The sequence below is a fragment of the Juglans microcarpa x Juglans regia genome, chromosome 5D (genome assembly GCF_004785595.1).
Source record: "Juglans microcarpa x Juglans regia isolate MS1-56 chromosome 5D, Jm3101_v1.0, whole genome shotgun sequence".
In the NCBI taxonomy this organism is placed as follows: domain Eukaryota; kingdom Viridiplantae; phylum Streptophyta; class Magnoliopsida; order Fagales; family Juglandaceae; genus Juglans; species Juglans microcarpa x Juglans regia.
Genome location: NC_054602.1, coordinates 2,417,979 through 2,439,811, shown reverse-complemented (window position 1 = coordinate 2,439,811; position 21,833 = coordinate 2,417,979). Strand labels below are relative to the sequence as shown.

The window sequence follows — 21,833 nt, the reverse complement described above, 5'->3', positions numbered from 1 at the left end:
TAGATTTTGCTCGTTTAATATTTAAATTTATATTAGTTTTTACCAACATTTTATTTATTAAATAAATCGAATTTAAAACAACTATATACGAATCGAGTTAAACTGTTCATTAGTTTAGTTAGTTGCTATGTTCATTTGCAGGCATTATATTTAAAAAAAAAAATTGACATCCGCATGCAAGTTCAATTCGAATAATTTTTTTAAAAAAAATTTGCTCATCATTTCAACACATTATATACTATATTTATATTTATTTTATTTTTTATTTTATTCTCTTATTAAATATGATGTGTATGAATAATAACTAGATAATTTTAATTAATTTAAGAAAATAAAATTTTTAAAAAAATGGATGAGTAGCAAAACACAATTCCAAAACCCACCAACCAAGCCACCACGAGTGAAAAAAGGTGCGAGTCACAGTAAAACTGAGTTCAAAGTCATCGAACCCCGTAGAACTCTCGGAAAAGCACTTTCTCGCCCCTTTCGTACCTGCCAAACAACCACCTATTCCCATGGCCACACCTCAGATCTTCTCCTCTTTCAAGTACTCCGACAGCCTCACCGTCGTGGCCATTTCGTTCTGCACTGCCATAATCTGCGAGGCTATCTCCTGGCTCCTCATCTATCGCACCAACTCCTACAAGTCCCTCCGTTCTTCAATTGACAAGGCTGCCAAGAAGCTGGAGACGATGAAAACCGAATCCTCCGCCAAGATCGCCAAGAAATCTAAGACTAAAAAGATGGACCGCGTCGAGACCAGTCTCAAGGAGTCGAGCCGCGACCTCTCCCTCTTCAAGTTCAAGTCCGGCGCCGTCGTCGCCCTTGTCCTCTTCGTCGTCTTCGGTCTTCTTAACTCACTCTTCGAAGGCAAGGTGGTTGCCAAATTACCATTCAGTCCCGTCAGGATCGTTATGAAGATGAGCCACAGGGGTCTACAAGGTGACGATCCAACCGATTGTTCCATGGCCTTCTTGTACTTCCTCTGCTCGATTAGTATTCGTACCAATCTGCAAAAGTTCTTAGGGTTTTCACCACCACGCGGCGCCAGCTCCGGCCTCTTCCCCATGCCAGATCCCAAAACCAATTGATCTGGTTCACTGCGCTACTCTTCTTCTTCCTTTTTTTTTTTTGTTTTAAATTCAAATTATGATTGTTATGTTCTAGATCATACGGAGCTGACCGTTGTTCTAATTTTAAGCTTCCTGAAAGTATAATTGTCTGACTCTCTAATGAGAAGTAGGATCGATATGAATGGTAATTGAGGTGAATTTGAATTGGTTGAGCTTTTCAATTTCCAAACGTTTTCACCTTTTGATTTGGATTAATGTGTTTGCTATGGATAAGTTGCGAAAAATGTATACTTCTTACTCATAAAAAAAAAAAAAAATTGCGAAAAATGTAGTGTCTTAAGCTGGATTATTTATGGTAATCTTATTCATGTGAGTTTCAAGTGTGTTATCGTCAAAACTATTGCACCTCGTAATCTTCTGCTGGCATTGGAACATTATTTATCAGGATCTTTCCATGCAAATATTGTTGAAATAACTAGTTTTTCCCTCGGATGTTTGGCTTTTGTTATCTTGTTACAGTATACTATTTATTGATTGTAGAAGTTGAGTTGTGCAAAGATGGTTACGGGCTCCAAGTGCTAAACTTACTAATATTCTTGCTCTTAAAACTTTCTACAAGAGATTCAACTCGGTCTGTAGATTGGATCTATTTGTCGCAAAAGGTACAAGAATAGAAGGGACAATGGTAAAAGTCTTAGGCTGCAAAGTGCAATTGCGGGGATTCGAGTCTTGAGAGTGAACTTACAGAACGCCACTTAGTGAGACCAGCATTAGGCAATAACTGTTTAGTGGTTGATTAAAGTTGTCATGGGATATCTCATTGTTTTCCTCACACGTGGATGCTGTTGCTAAGTGCTTTCTGCAGACAAAATTTTTTGTGCATTCAGGAAATGCTATTAGTCAGATGCTTTACCTGAAACTCCTTCCTCAAATCAATCATGTTTAGTTATTTTGAAAAAACTCAAATGCATTAATATTGGTCCTTGGAGGTTCTAATTATTAATAACCTGTTTTGTTTGCACGCCAGTGTTTCAACTCTGCCTAAGTTGGGGTGTGTGTCAGGCATTTGTGCGGTATCACTAGAGTATTTCCCATAAAGAAATGGGCGGCCTTTTTAACCAACTCTAATTGAAATGTTGTTTTTAATTTATACTTTGTCCACAATATAAGGAAATCAAACTTGGTCGTCTGAAAAAAAAAAAAAAAGAAGCATTTTAAAGGTACTTTAACAAACTCTGGTTTGATTATTAGTTATGTATTGCGAATGAATTAGCATCCATAAAATTCAATTTGCATTATGAAAAAGGATATGAGTGGAATTGTTGGTTCCTATTCCTACAGTAACCACATTCAACTTATCTTGATGCTTAGAAATGCTCTTACTAAGTTGCCATTCATTGTGATTGTACTTTTGCCTCTTATTGAATTGCTCTTGTTCATGATGCTTGAAAAAGATTATACTTCATTGATCTATACCCTAAAGAATGTCCTTCTTTTTTTCTTTTTTCTTTTTTTAACTTCATTTGTGGCATATACTTGTATCGCACTTTCGAAGGCCAGTGCTATTATTCAATAAATTCGGAACAGTAAAAAGTATTAGCATAAAATACATTTATTCTTGCTGGATTGTTTTAACCAATATACCAATTTGTTTTCACCTCGAGACTTTATTTTTTGATGGACTGGGATAGGAGATAGTGTAATAATTATGAGACGAAGCAAGGTTGATTGGTTTTCAGTTATTTGGGCGATATAAATTAACATCTACCCACAATTTATCTGGTTCTACTTTTATTTGTGGCATACAAGTGTGCTATGTTTGTACAGGATACTATTGATATTAAACCGACCACCTCTTTAAGTGGTGGCATTGCCATTTGGTCTTCCTCCTTCCCCCAGCTTTCAACGCCCAAATTTGGATGAATTAGAAGTACTATCTATCTTAGTTTGTCTTTGCAATCGTCTGGCTAACGTTGGATGGGTTCAGGTTTGGGATAGGCTGCGAGTTGAGATGGGTTCAATCCTGATAAATGAGTTCGGGTTTGGATTGGTTGATTTGGATGCTAATGTCTCAGTTGTTTTCAGTAAGTGTAGAAGGAATTAGAAATAGAACTGTTAACATAACGAATCATTATTATACAGCTTCTTCCTTTTTTCTTTTTTTTTTCTCGGCAAGTTAGCTATTTCATTATAAAAAACTGGAGAAAGAAATACATAGTTTGAGTGTTTAAATATTACAAACTAGGAGGGTCCTTTCCACTATGAAATTTCAGCAGTGTTGGTGGAATGGTGGAGAGGGGCAAGTTTCCATATTGATGGTTGGAAGCAGTCTATTGCGCTATTTCATGCGCACATCGATTTTATGATCGATCAATATTTCTTACATAAATACGAATATTTTCACAAATATCATAATTGTGGAGTGTGGGACGGGAAAGTTCTATTTTTCCCTATTAAATTGTCATTTTCGCACATCATTTTAAGATTATAATAATGTGTCATGTCATCGAGATTTATACATCTAACGTAATTTATGTTTTAAATTTAATATCTTAAGTGCAGTTTGATGGTTAAATACTTAAATTGTCGTAGAACTCGTAGTGGTAGTTTGAGGAAAAAATAATAATTTCGCAAAACGAAAACATGGATATAGATGTAAATTAAGCGAATCTATCAAAAAGAAAATAAAATTGGAGAAAGATATATATATAGAAAAAATAATAATTTTATTAGGGTTTGGATTATATCAACACAGGCTTAAAGCCCAAATCAGAGCTTGTCCAATTGCAAATACTGGGATGGGCTTACTTAAGCCGAGCTGGTAAGCCCAAGTTTCTATTACCCACACCTGGGCTGGGTAATGGATCGAAACCTGCGTACAAAACAACTGTCGTGACGCCTTTAGGTGGTGTTCTATCCTTCCAGAGCGAGCGAGCTGGACCTCGAGAAATTTATGGCATTATTGCAGAAATTTAGGAAACGACGCCGCCGCCGAGGAAAAGAATACAAGCAGATTTCGGCACATATGCCTTAAATTTGAAGCTAACTGTTTTAGTTGAGGTTTGATTAATTTTATGAGTCGGCCCAATAAGATGGCTATTCTTGTTATGCAATCACAGATGCAGACATTTTGAGTGGGGATGACTAACCTTTAGACTACCGTACACTTGGTGTGTGTGGTTTAGCACGTGGCCATTCATCCTCCCCCGTGAGAGAGACAAAAAGAGCAGTACTATGTGCTGTATATTTAGAAAAATTTTACTCATCATTTTCATACTATATACCACATATAATTTTTTTATTTTTTTTATTTTTTCTGTTATCAAATATATGGTATATGAATAATGAGTAAAATAAATCAATTAATTTATGAAGAATAAAACTAAAAGAAATTTAAAAAAATAAAAATAACTTTGATATGTTATGTATAAAGATGATAAATAACAAAGCTCGGGCCGACTCCTATTAATCATAGAAAAATTATTTGTTCATTTTTGTTGCATAATCTTTCTTGCTTTTTTTTTTTCTTTCCCTCTTTATTTCTTTTGAGTTCAATGCATGGAAACACAATTTATTAATGATATATAATTAAATATTTTCTTTTTTGAAACAATTGATAATCTCATATGATATTACTCATTTAATTAAATATCAGCACAAAGATATTAAATTCGAATCCAGACTCTACACTTCATTTATTTAATTAGATATATTATGTATTGGACCTATTAACTAAAAGAGAGTCTAACTCACACATTGGAAAGAATATAAGTGATACAATACAAATAATTAAATTTATTTATTTAAATTTTTGTGATAAGAAGATTTATAATGAGTTGAAATTTACCCTTCGTTGAGAAATGTGCTGCCCTTTTAACAGCTGAGAGAAAATAAAAATAAGGGGAGAGAACTACTACGTAAATCACTTCACTTCACTCAGTTGTTTGCAAACTTAAAACACGTGCTTAATTAGCTTGTTTACTTATTAAGTTTGGGCTTTTGAGCTACATGGTAGCTGGCGCTCAGCTCACGGCCTCCATCATAACACGAATGTCTTCAATGGGAGGGATCAGAGGTCAGGAGTACTGAAGTTCACCGTTTGTGTACGTACTCCTCCAAAAGAAGAGCTACCTCTCTAACCATGGTCAATCTCTAACCTGTCGATCACACGTGTCCTGTTTTCACTTAGCCGCTGCATGCACTTTGTCTCTGGGAGTGATTGCTAAAAGTTTCTTTTCCCTAACCCAAAAACTCTACATAGACCCAATACTTTCTTGTATGTAGATTATAGAATCCTCTTCATACTTCAGCATCCAGTGCTACCACTCAGTCTCTCGTAAGCCTTTCCTTTCCGGATCGTTATAGTCATTGTTTCGATCTTTTCTCTCTCTGATTTTAGCTACATTTTCTTGATAATTCTTCAAGATGCTAGGAAAAGCTAACTCTGTTGAAAGCTCACCAACCAGTACTCTATCAAACACTAGGACAAAGATGGGTGCATGGCCGAGTTTGCACCCTCCTTTCGTATGCCCACTCTGCTCCAAAACTTTTCCGACCTCACAGGCTCTAGGAGGCCACCAGAACGCGCACCGGAAAGAACGCAATAAGGGACGGAGGTTTTATGTCGAGAAAAGCCGAGCAACAATGAAAGAGATCAATATTCTGACACCCGCACCTCTAACAGCGGTACCGCCAATGATGATCGGAACTTTGAACATTGGGCCGTGTCTATGACTAAACAATATGGGGCGAACAATGGTCATGTAAATTATTATCATTCGGAATCAAGGGTAGGGTATGGATCAATTCCTGAGAATGCACAAGGGATAAAGCTTGCAGGGCTGGAATATGATCCTTCTGGGTCTGAACGCGTGGGTGGATGCAAGATTAACCTAGGCAGGGCTGCTTATAGGAAAGATAAGCATCATCCTTATGTGAAGCCTAAAATAATTTCCTTTCTTGAGCTGACTCTGGGAAGAAGGGCTGTTGAAGTGTCAACTATGGCAACTGGTGCTGATGAAAATGATAAGGGATTTTATGGAGGCGAGCATGGCGCCGAGGTCACGAATTACAAGGCAAAGCTGGATTTAACTCTAAGGCTCTAACAACATGAATAGTAGTTCTCAACTCTCCTATAAATACATAAAATATATGAGCATTAGATATAGATCAGTGCGAATATGTAAACTAGCTAGAATTAGTATGTGTGTGTGTGTGTGTGTGTAGGACATGAAAACAAGCTTTTTCTTCCCCCTGCGCGCCCTTTCCTGTTTTATCATTCCTATGCTGCTGAAAGATGCTACGAGGCATTTCCAAATCATATGAGTATATATATAAAGGTAAGACAACATGGGATGTGTAATCTAATGCTCAATTGGTTTTGTTAGTTGCTCTTTCGTTGTGTTTTCCCCCTTCAGAGTGTTAGCAGGAAGGCCGATCGAATTTGATCAAATGGCAATTACACTTCACCGTTTTCCTAGACTTGAAATATATATAACATATATGATATTATATATATATATATATATATATATATATATATATATGCTGGTTAAGTCTGGAATATTGGAACATAATTAATTATTATTCCATATACATGATTTATGTAATTCTTTCAGTACGTACATCAGAACGTAGTCGTATTAATTACATGAATTGAAAAGATGGTACTTTTATTTCAAAGATACCACTGATCTTCTAATTCCAGGTCCCCGAGTTTTCTTCTCAACTAGTGGACCAGCTATATATATATATATATATATATATATATATATACACTACTTTTGGATCAGCAGATCGACTGAATATTGGTGCTGATCATAATGTTAAGTACTACTGCTTTTAGTTGTTATTAACACTCCATCTTAAAAAAGTCTATCATCTATGTATGGCATCACACGAATTGCCATCATGTTAAAATCTCGGGGGCTCGCGTATCAGTCAATTTTTTTCCCCCCTTTTTCTTACATAATTCTCATGAATTTTACTTAGGTGGCAAAAAGCTATGGGTGTACTAAATAGAGATTCTCTTATAATTTTAATCTATTCGATTTGGATACATCATAAACCTTTTATGCTAAAATAAGATTATTTTAGAGTATAGTACTATTTGTACGATACTTACATACACTCACGGCCGGATAAGATTCGTATACTATAATTATTTGCATCCATCTCCTTTCACAGACGAATGTGGAATATTTTTCATTAAAAAAAAAAAAAAAAAAAGATGCATGAAATCTGCAAGCTTGTACATGATACATGCTTTAACAACACAAATCGATAGGTCCCAATGAAATGAATATTGGATTAGTACAATGTCGCTTTAAAATCACAGTTAACAGTCAAACTCTCCCTATATATAGCACATGCGGGCGGATAAAATGGCCTTTACACCAAGAGAAAAACGTCACATTAGATAAATAAACACGGGGGGACATCAATAAGCAAGAAGCTGTCATTTGTTATATACACAATCAGGAATTTCCTACCATGCACACCAAATCTCTAAACACACGCACCTCTCTCTCTCTGAACCAATCATCCCATCCATGGCCCAGTTCATCATGGAATCATTTTCTAAATCCCAAAACCGTTACCGTCAACTCGCTGAGTCACTCTTGTTGACTCAGAGACATCAGTTTCAGCATCATGGGATTTTTTCAACTTCGCCACAAGAACCCACATATTGGCAAGTTCGTTTTCCAGATAAGCTTCTCTTTGCTTGGATTCCTCCACCTTTCTATGAAGCTCGGCCTCCCTATGATCCTTCTCTAATAGAGCGGCTTCATATGAAAGCTCTCTCTCGCGACTCACGGCCAGTTCTCTCTTCATATCAGAGACTGAACCACCTTGATCATTTCTCTTGACATGACTCTCTCTCCGGCCATTTCTGACTGCAGGACTATTTCTACGCTGAGTAGGTGAGTTCTTAGATGCCGCCAGCTCAGCAGCTAGTCTCTCATTATGAGTCATTAGCTTGGCAACTTCTTCTGATAATGCCTTGAGCTCAACAGCAGCTGCTGAGGCTAACCCTTTGGCATATGAACTCTCCTCTGCCAGTTTCTGGTTCCGAAGTTCTAGCTGTTCTTTTGATTCTCCAAGTTCTGCCACTCTCTGCTTCAGTTCTTCAATCTCCTTTTCCTTATTGAAAAAATAAGTAACATCAACCCACTTGACAAATCAAACTACAAAGAGCGCCATCAAACAATGATAGAATGATTCCTATATTGTCAAGTTGCAATCAGCGTGAAGAAAATACGGGGAAAAGGAGACGCAGACATCAGTACTAATTTTTGTGCTGTTTTCCTTTTTATAGCATGCATTGCAAAATAGAAAAATTCATATTGAGATGGCTATCCTCCGGTAGCATTAGATAATGGAGAAGGTAGAAACCTGTGCTTGTAAGAGCAGTCTTTCGCTCATATCATTCAATGCTGCACTCCCTTTGTCTGAGCCATGCTCTCCATGGCAGTTCTTTGTTTCAGTATATTGTTGTGAATGACTGATTACGGGACTCAAATTTCTTAACTCTAGTGCATCGGAGAGCTTCTGCTTCAAGGAGGCAATTGTGTCCTGCAATTCTTCACATTCACCAATCTGAAAGAAGGTAACAAGAAGTCACGACTCTGAGTAATAGCATAACTAAAAAACCAAAAAATAAAATCATAGAATTTTGTTCATGTGGTTCTTGCACCTTTTGGCTGAGCTGCTCTTGAATCACACGATTATCTGCAATTTTAACCTGAAAAAAAATAAATAAAAGCACTCATGACAGCAGAAAATGACATCATTTCATACATATCATAACTTTGTTGGTGACTTGATTTCTTTGCAACACTCCACTTAGATTTGTTAAACAAACCTGAAACTAAAATATGGATATTTTTGTAACTAATCAACTAAAAATATTGGATCAAGATATACAGACTGATCACCTCGAGTTCAAAGGACTTCTCATTCAGTTGCGCCATCATTTCAGAAACAGACTGCAGCAAAAAACAAGAAGCAGCATAAGTTTGACATGAGAAACCAGAAAGCCGCAAACACAGCAAGAAGGAAAACTTGACTTACGTGTGATAACTCCAAATTATCCATCCTATTGTGAGAAGCAATAATGGAATCAGCAATTTGTTTTTCCACCAAAGCTATTTGTTCATTCTTTGCCATGATTTCATCTTTCAAACTTTTGATCTCCTCCTAAATTGAAAGATAACAATAAGATTTGAGTTCTAAGGCAAAATACTCGCAGTTGAAGAAACAGTCCAGGGTAGGGTAACAAGATATTACATGAATCTGATCCTTCTGGGGGTTTCTTGCAGCCTCCTCAGACAACCGCTTCAAAGAACTTGAATGGAGTGCCACCTCTCCAGACAAGATCTTTTTCTGCTCCCTTAAAAGTTCAATCTGATCGATTGATTTTATGCTAGTCTGGAAAAAATTCAAAAACAAATAAATGAGTACATGGAGGTCTAACTCTGTTCATATGCAAGGAATCTGTGGAAAGATTTATAATGAACCTTTTTATTTGGAACTACAATGTTTCAAATCATGTTTTGGGAAGAAAATACACCCCCCAAAGTTGTGCAAAAGAGGCTAAGATGGTATTTCTAAGGGAGAAAAAATTAAATATTCGAGCACTCGAAGCAGCATGGGACCTGAGGTATTAGTGGAGATAAAAAAGAAGGAAGTTGCAATGGAAATTGAGTGCAGAATTTGACCGAGCAAATAAAGGTACCACATACGAACAATTTGTACTCTTATAATTATCAACACATTTTTATAGGAGAGCAATCATTTTATTAATGAAGGCAAGGCAAAGCCCAAGTACACAGGTCATAAACAGGATAAACGCCTAGCTAGGCAAGGCAAGCATAGTTTCTTAATTGACAACAACATTTGTTCACTGACATGCACTTCAAGGGTAACATAAAGAAAAACTAAAGTTTCATTAACACAATAGATTGGTAAAATGGTAATGCTGAATTCTTGGGCTAGAGGTCTAGAGCTGAGACCTATCAAAAAAGGTATTCATCCATCTTTAGTACCTTTTAATGATGGAAGTTCTTTTTGAGATATTTCAAGCCAACATGCTCTAGCAAAGTATATTACAAAATTGAGAACATAACACTGAGGAAATGAATATGTTGGCTCATGTACAATTTAATTTCATGATAAAAAGCAATCAATCACATACCAGAGGTGTTTCTTGCCCCAGGAAATTATCCCCATGAATGTCACTGTCCTCTCTAGCCTCAGATAAAAGATCCGTAGATGGAGGGCTTTCTGCAAGCAGAGAATGGGAAAGTCCGGCTTCTGTATGGAGGTTACTACTTTCACCCTGAGGGGTTGAAGGTGTACTTGTAGACTTTATTCCACTAGACTTATCACTGGTGCCTGTCAAAGTTCCCAAGCCACCATCTCGTTTCTGACAAAGCAAAAACAAAAAGTAACTGGCAGAAGCTCCAAAACTTGAAATAAATTAGAGAAGGAAAAAAAGAGGCAAAAAAGTTTATGTTATTTAAATATGTCTGAGACTTTAAGCTTGCATAGACATTGACAACCATTAAACTCACAGATAATCAAGAACATGGAAGGAAGTAGAACGAAGATCATCATTGCATGGTCATAAAGTAGACTCTTAATCTTTTCTTGGTATAATGTTTTTAACTAAGATTTAAGCTCTGTTTTTACTTCTGGAATTATTTGAAGCAATATTTCAAAAAGTCTCATGGGAAACTAACTTTTATTTCTCCCGCTGTCTAGGAGTTTGTAATAGATTCGTTACAATGGAATGCATCAATGGAAATGGAAAATTCAAAGCGACACCAACAACCTTCTCAGACATCACTCTCTCAAACCCAAGAACTTTAGAAAGAAAAGACCAAAGATTGCCAGCGACAGAACAATGAAGTAAGAAGTGATCAACAGACCCGTCACTACACTTTTACATACAACACCAATCCACCTAGATAACATTCTTTCTTTAACTTTATCACAAATAGAATTCTCTCCAGAGCAACTGGTCAGAGGAAGAAATCAACTTTCCTAGGCACTTTAATACCCCAAATACCTCTCTGAGGAAATCACAAAAGGATTTGAGCTTCTAATAATTATTGGTAAAATTTAATCGCACGAACAAACACTTTAATGACCAATATTTAGACTTCAGATGTTTTCTATAGATTATTGAATCCTATAACCATGACTAGTAGTGCAGAGGGAAGAACAGAAAGAGTGAGAAATGAAAAACGAAATCCAACTCCTAAGATGCAAACGGTACATGAAAGGGATGAAATACATGGCAAACTCCAAAAGTTGCTATATCTATACTCTCAATTTTTTAATTAACAAACATGGGATCTAAGCGCTTTTTTTTCCCGGGGGGGGGGGGGGGGAGGGAGGGAGTGCTAAGTAAAACATAAGAACTGATGAAAATCACTAACTGATAATTAAAATTTAAAAGAAAAAGAAAAAAAGAGAAACATAGATCCATGCTTTACATACCCGTAGCTTTAACCAGTTCAACAATCCATGTTTCCGGGTCTTTTTCTCCTCCTTCAATGTATCATCAGTGGTTTCAGCATTCCCCTCAAGAGAAACATACAATTCAAGGTTATCATCATCTAATACCAGGTCCCGCCTTTTGTGAGGTAAGTATGCAAGCTGTATGTTTTACATAAGCAACCACGATCAGATCAAATAGATTGCTTACTATCAGATAAAATAGAAGTGAGGAATAAGAAGAAGAAAAGGCAGCATAAAACAAAAAACAAAGAAAAGGGGGAAAGAAACTTTTGGTACAACTCAGTCATACCTCCTCTTCACCAAAGGAATGTCTCCTTCTATTACTAGGTCGATGAGGAATTCTTGATGATTGCGATGGTTTTGTGGAGACCAAAATTAATTTAGTCAACCGTTGAATTCTGGCTAATAAAGCAGCTTTAGCTTCTTCTTCTTGTTCCAATCGGGATTGCAGCTTGACTTGACCATCCTCTAGCTTTATACACCATGTTGTACAAAAATAAAAGATTCAAGTCAGTTGATATTTTCTGTTTAGTAATAGTAAATGTGTTAGTAGCAATCTAAAGGAAACAGCCCAGTCTCTTGAATGTAACAAAAACATGGGCATAGGCAAAACTTGCAGTGGGACCAAATATCAAAGTAAAAGATTAAGGGCCCATTTGGATACAGAGGTGAGATGAAACATCTCACTTCATCTCATCTCATCTAATTTCAACTAATAATCTCACTACTATTCACAAATCATCTCAACTCATCTCATCTCATCTCACTATCCAAACGGACCCTAAGTATATAAATATTTAGAAGAAACAAAGCCCTGGAAATAGCCCAAAATAAACCACATCAGTATGATTGTACCTTTTGTTTTAAGACCACAAGATCATCTTCCTCAGTATCTTTCAGTTGAGGAACTGTAACAATCCCCCTCTTCAACTGTTCTAATTCTTCCTTTAAAGAACGAATCTCGTTTTGGTATTTTTTTATAAGTGATTTCTCATCGATAATCTGCAGGTTCCACTATTTCTTCATATAAGTGCCAAAGAGGATACTTGAAAAATAGAGACAACTAGAGAAATAACAAAATGAATGGACCTTGTTTTGTGCTGCTTGGATTTCAATGTGTTTGGCACGGTGTGCAAATTTGAGAGTGTTATGTGTCTCTTCTGAACTGCTTGATGAAGGAGTGACAGTGCAAATAAGCTGTAATTTCAGATCACAGAGATAAATGAGTAAATAAAAATCAGTAATTAGTACCTGTTCATTAAAAACAAATTAGCTACCACAGATATGTTCTAAAATTATCAAATCATTCACCCAGATATATATCAAGCCGGTTTTAAAAAAAATATCTATGAGAAGCCTTACAGATACACGTCCATGACCACTCAATGAAGACTGAAGAAGCCTGGTCAATTTAGAGTCTCTGTACGGTATATGGGTAGCCCGGGAATCTGTTAGCTTGGATATAACCTATGACAACCACAAATTGTTATATTTGCACATAATTAATTTTTTTATAATTTACATTTGCACATAATTATATTTTGAACAATTGCACAATTATAAGAGAGTGTGCACAAAGAACCAACAGATAAGACAAAAAAAAAAACTACATAAGCCGATAAGCACTTGCTAAAATAATATGGTAAGAAATATGCCACAAATCAAACCGAAAGGGAGAGTGTGTGTCTCAGAGAGAGAGGACAAGAATTGGTTCCATGCTCAACCAATCTGTTTCAATTGCATGTGGTCACTGTAAGCAAACCTATTAAAACCATTCTGGGTTTGTGAGAGTTGAATACCAAGGGAAGTGACCTTGCCTTGCCCTATGCAGTGGATTTCAAATCCAAAGTGGATAAATTTTACATTCAAAATTGCTATAAGCTCTTTCTGAAGTTCCTCCTATATATGACTAGAAACAAGGACCTATTTCTTCTTCTAAAAAGGCAACTTTTAAATTGGCTGTCTGTAAACAATTTCACAATATCACATGGGATATAAATTGACATCTCAAAAAAATATTCTAAGCATAGACAAAACATGTCTCATATTTCAGAAATCAACTCGAGTGATTTTTTACTAAAAAAGAAAAGGAATCAACTATGCAAATTCAATTATGAATATCCACTAAGAAGGGAAAAACTTAAGATATAGATTTTACAGTATTGCTAATGATAAGTTTTAGTTACATAATTTATTGAAGTCCAGACCCCAAAAAAGAGTTACCAATATTTACTACAAGTTGTTCCTGTAATCTCACTGGTGGTTGTGTTTAGTCCTTTGATGAGAAAGACCATTTTAAATATCCATCAAAACTGTAAAATTAGAAGCCACAAACATAATATACTTGTTTAGTTCTCACAAAAACATGGCGTAATAGTAACAGAAAAAAAGTATAAACGATAGCACGCTTTGGAAGAAACCAGAGCCAGAAAGATAAAAATTGATTTTATAATGGAATCAAAAGGATAAGCAAACAAAAAGCACTATGAATTCCAAAAATGCTTGACCAACACAATGTTTGAGGCCTCACAGTTCCAAGTGTCAGGAGGCTCTTATTAATATAGGATCCTTCTTTCCGTCTCACACCCGTAGTTTCTGCTTTTGAGCTCTCAGAACCTGCCAGATCGATGAGGTTCTGCAGGTATAAGTAAAATATAAAATAGTTATATACAATGGGAATACACACCAACAGAATCATTTTTTAAGTGAAATATGGAACTAAAGGAGGTTAAGATTCCTACTTGAGGCAGGACAACAAAGAATTGAGAGGAAAGCTTAAATAGATAAGAGAAGAGAAGAGAAGAGAAGAAGATGCAGAGAAGAAGTTAAGCAGAAGAAGCAACAAATAAGAGAGAATAAGCCACCAAAGAAGCTAAAGAGGGAAGAAAATGAAAGAAGTCCGAAAAAAGGGGAGAGAGGGTACGTTTGGTTATTAAACTAATTTCAACTCATCACAACTCATCATTACAACTTTTTCAAATCCCAATACAAAATATAATAAACAATTCAACTTCTCCAAATTTTAAAACAATAATAATATTGAAAAATTATATTCTAACAATATTTTATCATCTCAACTCAACTCAACTCAACTTCTTTCAACATCCAAACACACTCAGAATGAACAAGATCAAGAAGTGGGGGAAGGGAAGAAAGAAAGTCACCTTTCTCAAAATTTTATTCCATTCCCAAAATAACTTGTCCCCATTGAAATATAAAATATCTTTAAACAAACTAGAGAATATCTTAATACAATTAGGGCTTTATTTCAGATAAACTTCTAAGCAAATAAAATCCAAATAAGACTCCTAAACCTAATCTAATTCGAAGTAAGCATCCTAATTGAACTCAATCTGTTCAAAATAACAACTCATAGAATAAATAAAAGAAATATCAGTACTTCAGACAAATTAGAACTCTTATTTTTTCAATTCATTCGTCCCACATCACTAGTGAAACATGGAAAGGAAACAAGTAGTTTCAGCTATGTCAAACAATTACCAGTTGTGACAGGCTTACAGCTTCCCCTTCACTATTTTCACCACATGGGCTGCTCTCAACTGTCTGTCAACAAGGTAGTAAAAGAAATTTTAAGTTCAAAGGAATAAAAACCCAAAATGAATATGTAAAAAATTTAATCATTGGAAGATGAGATGGTTTGTACTTAATTGAAAAGACCAAGAAAATGGAAAAAAAATAATAGCATCTCATGCTTCAAAATGAGGGAACAACACCATTTTCTTATAATAATGGAGGGGGAAAAGAAGAGAGTGAAGCACCTAATAACATTTTAGAACAAACAACCAATGGTCATATATACACTTCCTCACTAGGAGGGCCAAACAAATAACCAGCACTAATGGCAAAGTCATACCAAAAGAGAGCAATAGAACTTTTTTATAATAATTTTTATAAAATTCATTAAGAAATTATATCAGACAGCAATAGAATTGAAAATTGTGGCTCATGCCAAAGAATGTAGAGCAAGAGTTGCTTTAAGCAATTTAAGGAAACGGGTAGATGATGTGTTTTTTTCTTTTTCCCTCTCTTCCCAGTTGAAGTTTCCTTGGGGGGGTGGAGGCTTTTGGAGTAAGTGTTTTCACAATATTATCTGAAGATGTTCATTTGATAAGTTTGCAACCATTCTTGCAAAAATAAAATTTAAAGAACACGCATCATTTGAGGAAACCCGATAAGTAATTATGGAATTGACTGATTATTATACTTTCAAAAGAAAAATGTACAAAATTTCCATAAAAGTTAGGAATGGTGAAATTATGCAAAAACATAGCAAATGGGTTGAATTTAAGTCGATTAAGGACCTCCACATTACTTGGATAAGAACAATAGAAACTAAGATTTATTATAAAAAAAAAATAATAATGTTGTGTAAATAGTTGAGTTGCATAAAGAGAGCATTACAATCTCCCATTTTTCTCTATTTAAAGGTGTGAAATCACCACTTATCCCAAAAACTTAAGCTAATGGGAAGAGGTAGATTCAATTATTTATTTTATATTTTAACACTCCCCCTCACGTGTGAGCCAGACTCTCCCTCAATGGATGACCCAACACGTGGAATATTTAATTAAATGGGGTAGAGTGTAGAGTCAGGATTCGAACTCAGGATTTCTGCTCTAATACCATATGAAATTACTACTTATCCCAAAAGCTTAACCTGATGGGAAGATGTATATTCAATTATTTATTTTATATCTTAACAAAAGGTATATATGGATGAAACAGAAGTGTTCAAGCAAATCCATGATATAACCAATAAGTTGGTTGTTAACTTGTTGACCTAGATAGCAAGGCCTTTCAACTAGGAAAAGTACACTGCAGAGTTCAACTACGTCAAATAATAGATAGCTGCATCATCTAAGGGCCAGTAAGCTGGTAGACCATATATATGACAGACATTTTATGCTTATTATCATTCCACTGCAGGTTTCAGCACACAAAAAGATGGGTGTGCGTGCGCAAGAGCGTGACTTTGTCTTTGTGTCTGTGTCTCTATATCAAGAAAATGTGAAAAAGCAATCTAATCTAAAAAGGCTTGAAAAAAGTTAGAATGATCATTAAGAAAGTAACCAAAATGCAAAAATTAATTAAACCTACATTAAGCTTCCATTAAGATAGGGAAAAAGTATTACTGAAATAGCACGCTAAGATGATGCTCTTGTATATCTCCCGTATACCTGGGCTTTGCCTATTCTTATGATCAATAAAATTTTGTTTAACGATAAAAAAAAAAAGATAGGGAAAAATACCAGTGTAAATATCGTATGGCTCCTGCTGCTGAGTAAATTAAAATTCGTGGACCCCACATGCCTATGCTCTGTCATTAACAACTAAAATCTTAGAAAAAACATGAGCAGAATTTCATGAATGGTGTCAGGAAAAGGGCACAATGTGGGATTAAACCCTCGATTGGCGACAAGCAATCTAGATATTTGGTTTCACAAACTACTCTGACATAATCAAAAGATATTGCCCTGCTTTTGACTTTGGGTATATTTATTGATTATCCTGTCATAAATATGTTTTGACAATGCAAGAAGTCTAAAGCATGAGTTCACATGTGACAATAAGCTGTTCATAGATAACGGATCATTTACAAATCCTCCATCACTACTTTTGATCCACCCTTTTTCTTTTGGCTGTCATTGCATGACAAAACATAACAACGGATTTGTACCTTCTCCAGCAGCTATTAGGGAAAGCGCATGAGCAGGGGACAGTACAACTTCTTCTTTTATTCCTTCAACAAAGATGCCCTGCAGCCATCGCTCAATAGTTAAAATACTTAACATATAGAAAACAGAGTTTTAGATAAACTATCAAACCATGTAATAATCCAAAGCAGTGATTAATAAACTCAAGGCTCCAGCATACAAGAGTCAGAAAGGAGTGTATGTTGTATCTTTCAATGTGTAACACTAATTGTCTAACAAAATAAAGTCCTGCTAAGGTAAAACAGGTGCCATGCTTGGAAGAGAATGAGAGAAGAATTTCTTCATGTTCAGAAATCAAAATTTATGTATACTAGGTATAGGTAAATAACTTCCAAGATGAAAAGTCATTTTCTCTATTGAGTGCAAAAAAATACTTGAGTAATTGTTTTAGAATGTTACTAACGACTACCTGTGCATCCTCTCTAATTCTTAGATTCTGGCCTGCCGGGTTCAACAAGTCATTAATAACCTGAAATAAAAGAAACCTTAAAAAGATAGCAAAGAATCATAAGCCAAAAAAGCAATAAATAATGTGAAGAAGTTCACCTCATTATAGATTTCCAAGTATGACACACGAAGAAGAAACTCTCGATTTGGAGTCTAAAGCATATACACATGTCAGATTGTAGTTTCTCTAATAAGAAAATTTAAGGTTGGAAGTTACAGAAAGGCTAGTAGCCTAATATCCCTCATGCAGTACCTCTTGGATGATACTAAAAGCATCCTTCACTGCCAGTGGTATAATTCCAGGGGACCTCTGATCACCCTGCAATTGTCATATGTACTATATAAATGCAAATAGAAGTTATGTCATAAGTATATTAATCCATAATATAACAGAATACATGTTATGGTGCAGCATATGACAAATGCAAGTTCAAACAAAAGGATGGGACTTCAAACTGAATTGGTTAGAGCGTGAATCTAAAATTTCTCTCTCTTTTTCTTTTTTATAAGTGACTTTTAAAATTTCTAAATGCATATGCAACATTGAATTGTGTAGTTAAGGAATTTGTAATGTACATGGATGCATGCAAACATGATGATATAATCTAACCTATGCATAAGACAACCTAGAATGAAAAATTACCCTTTAGAAAAAGACGACACAAATATAGTGGCTAAGAGGGTGAAAAACACAACACAAGAACATAAGCTCCTGGTGAACGCACTTCAATACAAAGATAGAGAAAATATACCACAAGTCCAAAACCCCCACCACTTGCTGGTTCTGTTGGAAGCACCAACAAGAGGTAATGGTAATAAGTTATCACTTATCTCTTTTTTCCACATGAAAAAGAAAACTTTGCTGTCTACACAAGCTATGTCTATGGGTGTCTTGGAAGCATCATCAGCCTTAAGTAATTTCTTATGTCATATACGCAGAATTACAACTTTAAGGTGATAGTACAGATGCAATGTATATAGAATAGCAATTTTAAAAGTGAAGCTACTCAACGGATCTCAAAATCACTTAAATATTTTTATAAGCAGGATAGGCTTTATTGATAATCAAGAAAATGAAGCTACTATGGGAAAATGGATTTCCTACATAAACACCACCTATATAACATTGGCCAAAACATGATGAAAGCATTTAGGAGTCAATTTCACTCCTGTTACACAGAGATAGGTCATGAATCAGCTCTACCAAAAAAATATGACAGCACACCAAGTCATAATTTCTAACCGTGCAGAATATTGTGGAATAGCATTTATAGAGGAAAACTAAAGGAATATGCATTATCAAATGTATCTCAGATAAATAAGAAAGGAGGGGCATAAATATATCATCTCACATGCATTGTGTGGGTCTTCCCACTGCTTGTCACCCCATATGCAAAAATTGTACCTGTAGTAAAAGGAAAGCATGTAATAAAAATTTAAACAGTACTCTTCATGACATCTGCAATTTAAAGAACAATACATATGACAATCCAGAGAGTATCAGTCCATTTCACTTTAATGCAACAAATGCTTATAATTTTTATTCGAGCAGTCAACTTGTCAACCCACCTAAACAGAGCACCTAAAACCCACCTAAAAGTACCATTCCAGCCCATCCTCCTCTGGATTACAATCATTGCTTTGTCATTGAGTACCCAAGGATGATGACACTTGGGATATATTAGACAAATTGTGAAAGCTCGAAATAATGAATGAATGGATAAACTTTTTTTTTACCACTAATGCCTTCCATAGAGCCACTAACAACATGCTGAGCAGCAACATCATAGACATGGCGAGTTGTGGTTGTAGGGCCAAATACTCTATCTGGAAGCATGAAACAGAAAACCATAACTTAGAATGGAAAACCTAACAACACCTTGAATTCTCTGGAGAATGAAAAGAAAAGAGACATATGCATGCAACAACAGGATTATAAAATCGTGGGAAAAGTTTAAACAGAAAGCGGGCTCTTATACAAATTTCAGAGTTTTATATAGTTTACCGTAAGCATAAGCTATTGATGGGTTATGCTCGTTCCGCACGACTGTATCACCATCTGCATACCATGCAATCTCCTCTCCTTGACGGATTTCCCTCGGACTGCTCCAAACATAGACCAAAAGCAACTTAAAGCACTCACCAATAGATATTTTCAAAACAATAGAGTTTGGAAAAGTGAGATGCACCTTAGTGGACGAAACCGGACTGTCACTGTGACATTTTCTTTGGATCTCTCTGCATCCAAAGGTAAACTCTCTGAGTAAAAGTATCTAGGCTTACTTCGAGCCGATGAAGATGCAGGAGAGCTCTGACCATCAATAGATGTGTCCAGAAACTGTTTGGAAGACGATGTGGTTGAAGATGAGGGAGAATTGGGAGCTTTAGAGTTGCTCAAACCCAATTTCTTCGATTTTGATCTTTGTTTTGACGCCATTACGACTTCCAGTCAATCTTTCAACAGAACAAAATAAACATTGACTGCAATTCAATCAGAAACAAGTTCAAATTATGAATTCTTAGAAATATTACGCTCTTTACATTTCTTTATGAGTAATTTCTTACCAGAATATGTGTCATAAGTTTTTTCTACAATTTAATCTGCCAACACATTGATAACTAAAAATGAGTTCATAATTAGTGAAAAACATCTTCAAAATTTGAGCTCATCAAGTATCTACGTTGTTGTTTGCTTGCCAAGAAACTGAAGGATAAAAGTTTAAAGAACAAATCAAGAATTTTTTATTCGAAAGTGTCATTTTTAGAACTGAAGAAGAGAGAACATATTAACTCCTTGGATGATTTGAATTGACATTTTCCAATTCTTGCAGCATCACCGCCACTTGAAAACTTAAAACTGCAAAATCTGTATTCCTCCATTTCCTCGGCAATTAAATAGAAAGTAGGCAAACAATTATCGAATCAGGCAAGAAAACGAGAAGAGTCAAATTGAGAAAAGGCGCATGAATTGAAACCAAAAAAGAAAGCAAATGAAAACAAGGTTGAAGTACGTCATTGCCGCGAAAGTGACGGGAAAATACATGCATTCCTCAGTCAAACCTTTCAACTGTCGAAACATGCAACGAATATAGAAACTCGGAATTATCTTCTTCTTTTTTCCCTTCGTTTCGTCCATTTTCTTGGGAACCAAACGGAGCAAGATTTGACGGTTACCTTAAATAAAGCAGACGAGCGTTAGCAGCAGAGAAAATCCAGCAATGTATAGTGCAGAGAAAGTCAGTAATCAGGGAGATCTTCTTCGAGCTGAGAGAATCAGATCTAACAGCGAGAGTGCGGGCGGGCGAGCTAATCAGTCAGAGAGTGAGAGAGAGAGAGAGAGAAGAGTCAATCATCTAATTCCGTTCAGCTTTTCTTGCTTGCCTTGGAAGGGATGCCCTCCATTGTAGGGCAAAAGCACTCTACCACACTCGCCTTTTTTCAGAAAGAGAAGAAGAGTAGAGTAAAATAATTCTTGACTTCATCATTTACTCCAATATATTCTCTCCCTATGCTATGTGCTAGTCTTTCTTTCTTTCTTTCTTTCTTTCTTTTCTTTCTCTCTAGCTTTTTGTTTTGAGAGAGCAGTCTCCCTGGACGTGCGGCAAATAGGACTTTGCGACGTGTTTATAACGGCATGATTTTTACTGAGCCGGACAAATATTAAAAGGAGTCAGGACTCCGACCGACACGCCAGAGAATTGCTTAACAGTTAACATCGAGTTGGTCATTTTGGACAGCGTCCCGATCAACTCGTTTGGAGCAATGGCAACGGCACAAACATTTTCGTAATACTTTTTTTTTTTGGTGTGTGTATGCTTTTGTCCTTTACCAGATTTATTTATTTTTTCTAATTCATAAAAAGCTACACACTAATGGTGATGCGCACGCATGATCAAGTAGCACTCGTTTAAATAACGATAAATGATATTTACAGTCCTGTAATATATAAATATTATATTTTTTTTTTTTAAAACGTGAGTAAATACATAATTTATATGAAAAAAAAATTAATTTTTTAATAATATACCTCGTTCTTTTTTAAAATAATTAT

General features: G+C 35.6%; 2 protein-coding genes across 2 annotated transcripts; one reads left to right on the top strand and one right to left on the bottom strand.

Annotated features, from left to right (window-relative positions):
- Positions 1 to 376: 376 nt before the first annotated feature.
- On the top strand, positions 377 to 1,294 carry LOC121266256 (calcium load-activated calcium channel-like). Its single transcript, XM_041170031.1, has one exon. The coding sequence runs from the start codon at positions 516 to 518 to the stop codon at positions 1,089 to 1,091; it is 576 nt and encodes a 191-aa protein (XP_041025965.1). The 5' UTR covers positions 377 to 515; the 3' UTR covers positions 1,092 to 1,294.
- Positions 1,295 to 7,358: 6,064 nt separating this feature from the next.
- On the bottom strand, positions 7,359 to 21,382 carry LOC121265054 (kinesin-like protein KIN-7K, chloroplastic). The gene is made up of 25 exons (XM_041168506.1): positions 20,957 to 21,382; positions 20,348 to 20,383; positions 19,972 to 20,263; positions 19,788 to 19,885; positions 19,520 to 19,609; positions 19,135 to 19,187; positions 18,036 to 18,101; positions 17,882 to 17,935; positions 17,745 to 17,804; positions 17,299 to 17,377; positions 16,871 to 16,938; positions 15,102 to 15,164; positions 14,131 to 14,235; positions 12,963 to 13,067; positions 12,690 to 12,797; positions 12,456 to 12,602; positions 11,890 to 12,072; positions 11,580 to 11,738; positions 10,270 to 10,500; positions 9,363 to 9,503; positions 9,147 to 9,272; positions 9,011 to 9,061; positions 8,770 to 8,817; positions 8,469 to 8,672; positions 7,359 to 8,216 (listed from the first exon to the last, which is right to left on the bottom strand). Exons 3-25 carry the CDS (start codon positions 20,217 to 20,219, stop codon positions 7,653 to 7,655), a joined length of 3,051 nt encoding a protein of 1,016 aa, XP_041024440.1. The 5' UTR covers positions 20,220 to 20,263; positions 20,348 to 20,383; positions 20,957 to 21,382; the 3' UTR covers positions 7,359 to 7,652.
- Between the last annotated feature and the right edge of the window lie 451 nt (positions 21,383 to 21,833).

What these genes read in the sequence shown, in the direction of transcription:
- LOC121265054 (XM_041168506.1), bottom strand. Translation starts at nt 20,219, where the DNA reads ATGGCGTCAAAACAAAGATCAAAATCGAAGAAATTGGGTTTGAGCAAC. An exon ending in GCCATACGATATTTACACTG is followed by an intron (nt 15,165 to 16,870) that starts GTATTTTTCCCT and finishes CCTTGTTGACAG; the next exon opens with ACAGTTGAGAGCAGCCCATG. An exon ending in TGAACTGGTTAAAGCTACGG is followed by an intron (nt 10,501 to 11,579) that starts GTATGTAAAGCA and finishes TTGCTTTGTCAG; the next exon opens with AAACGAGATGGTGGCTTGGG.
- LOC121266256 (XM_041170031.1), top strand. Translation starts at nt 516, where the DNA reads ATGGCCACACCTCAGATCTTCTCCTCTTTCAAGTACTCCGACAGCCTC.